Here is a 2,304-nt window from a genome sequence, read left to right as displayed (position 1 = left end):
CTTCTTCTAGAAATCCTAGCTATTCTTTATATTGTTACGAAGATTTAACGGTTTTCTTTTTTAATATTAAAGATTTATCAGATGAAGGGCTGATATTTTTTGATCAATTTGGAATTTTCAAGCTATTTCTCTTGCTCCTAATTCACCGTATCATACTTTTAATATATAATAGATAACGGCCAGAAAAACTCAATGCTTCATTTTTGTGAAAGTAAATAAACTTACAGGAACTGCTTACTTGTTGGAGAGGTGTAAGTAGTAAACCTATGCAAAACAATCTCTGGCTGTACATGTCTTGACGCTGCTTAGTTCTTATGTAAGGGATTCAATAAATCTGCGATGCTGATAGTTTTTCTGTAAGGGATTCAATCAATTGCTCTAGCTGCCACCCACCGGTAAGGTTCAACGTCTTGGACCATTTCTGTTCTTGTCCAGCTTCAATTCGGCCAGTCCCCACCCCACGCCCTGCCTTCAAACCTAATCCTACGAAATTTATTCCACCAGCGTTAATCATCTTCTCCAACACGTTCTTCTCATGTCCCAAACATCTAGCTGAAGTACACTATGCACCATAGTAGCCACAAGTTATCCACCCTGCTATAAATCTGCCACATTGGTCCTCTCTTCTGATCATCGCCACATCAAAGCTTTTGTAAAGATAGAGAGCTGGTGCCCCGAGCTTGAGTGAGAGATGGCAGCATCTGCAGAAATTGTGAACAAGTCCAGTGCCGAGGTTCTTGAGGTGGTCACCTCAGTGTTCCAGCCGGGGAACCTTGCGGTGGAGGAAATTCAGGTGGATGCGAAAAAGGTACCGACACTACCTATACCGCTCCTGATTGTAGCACCCAAGGATGCAGGAACCTACCCCGTTGCCATGTTCTTGCACGGCTTCTTCCTCCATAACCACTACTACAAACAACTTCTCCAGCACACCGCATCACATGGGTTCATCATGGTTGCACCCCAGGTCGATCAGTACCATCTTCATATGTATCAGCACTAATTACTGTTTGCTGAAGTCTCTCTCAGAAGAGGATCTATTATAATTCTATATGCTAGCTTGCGTTGATCAACTAACTATGCAACATTTTTTAATGCAGTTCAACAACTGTATCATACCTTTGGGTGACGCCAATGACATCGCCGCCGCAGCCAAGGTGGCAGACTGGCTCCCCGACGGTCTTCCGTCCGTGCTCCCCGAAGGCGTCCAGCCGGAGCTCTCCAAGCTCGCCTTGGCCGGCCACAGCCGAGGAGGCCACACGGCTTTCTCCTTGGCCTTGGGGCATGCCAAGACCCACCTAACCTTCTCGGCGCTGGTCGGCCTCGACCCTGTTGCCGGCAAAGGGAAGTCCTCTCAGCTCAAACCCAAGATCCTCACCTACGAGCCCTCCTCTTTCGACATTGCAATGCCTGTGCTAGTAATCGGCACCGGGCTCGGCGAGGAGAAGAAGAACATATTCTTCCCGCCCTGTGCACCCAATGACGTGAACCACGCGGAGTTGTACCGCGAGTGCAGGCCACCCTGCAGCTACATTGTGACCAAGGACTACGGGCATCTGGACATGCTGGACTATAACGCCTCCAAGTTAATGACCTGCGTGTGCAAGGATGGGAGTGGGTGCAAGGACAAGATGAGGAGGTGCGTTTCTGGGATCATGGTGGCATTTCTGAATGCTACCATTGGTGAGAAACATGGAGATCTTGAGGCCATACTGAGAGACCCGACAGTTGCACCAGCGACGCTTGATCCGGTTGAGCACCGCCTGGCGTGAAATGGCAGCTGACTCATGCCAAACTTAACCAGCCGCGGGTTGCTCCAATAAATAAGTTGTAATATGAGGTTTGCTATCGTCAGACCATGATAAATAAATTTGAGTAAAAACTATAACTGCTCTGATATCAATTTTCATAAATGATTATTTGTTATGTTCTTGTCCGTACTTAGAAATACTAGCACAAATGCACATGCGTTGCAACGGAAGAAAAATACTTGTTCTTATGAACCACAATTTGCTCGGTCAAGGAAATATGTGTGTATGTCAAGGGACAACGGGCGCTGATGACCAAAACATATGCATAAGGGAAAAGTATATTTTTTGTCCTCGAACTCTGGCGATAGTATAGAAATCGTCCCTCAACTTTGAAACCAGTAAAACCCAGTCCCTCAACTATTTAAACCGGGTATTTTTCGTCCCTCGCTACACTTCAAGTGGTATTTGTATGACGTGGACCTAGTTTTGACTAAAACTGTACACGTGGCTGGTTTTGACCGCCATGTCGCTTAAGCGACCCCGGCTCTCTCTC

At 46.5% G+C, this 2,304-nt stretch overlaps 1 protein-coding gene across 1 annotated transcript; it reads left to right on the top strand.

Moving 5' to 3' along the window:
* The first annotated feature begins 625 nt into the window (after nt 1-625).
* LOC123133036 (chlorophyllase-1) lies at nt 626-1,888 on the top strand. The gene is made up of 2 exons (XM_044552582.1): nt 626-967; nt 1,101-1,888. Exons 1-2 carry the CDS (start codon nt 692-694, stop codon nt 1,770-1,772), a joined length of 948 nt encoding a protein of 315 aa, XP_044408517.1. The 5' UTR covers nt 626-691; the 3' UTR covers nt 1,773-1,888.
* Nucleotides 1,889-2,304: the final 416 nt, after the last annotated feature.

This window comes from Triticum aestivum, chromosome 6B (genome assembly GCF_018294505.1).
Source record: "Triticum aestivum cultivar Chinese Spring chromosome 6B, IWGSC CS RefSeq v2.1, whole genome shotgun sequence".
Lineage (NCBI taxonomy): Eukaryota > Viridiplantae > Streptophyta > Magnoliopsida > Poales > Poaceae > Triticum > Triticum aestivum.
This window is presented reverse-complemented; position numbering and strand designations above follow the sequence as displayed.

Excerpts from the sequence above, each read along its gene's own strand:
- LOC123133036 (XM_044552582.1), top strand. The coding sequence starts at position 692 with ATGGCAGCATCTGCAGAAATTGTGAACAAGTCCAGTGCCGAGGTTCTT. Across the intron at positions 968-1,100 it reads TCATCATGGTTGCACCCCAG|TTCAACAACTGTATCATACC; the intron begins GTCGATCAGTAC and ends TTTTTAATGCAG.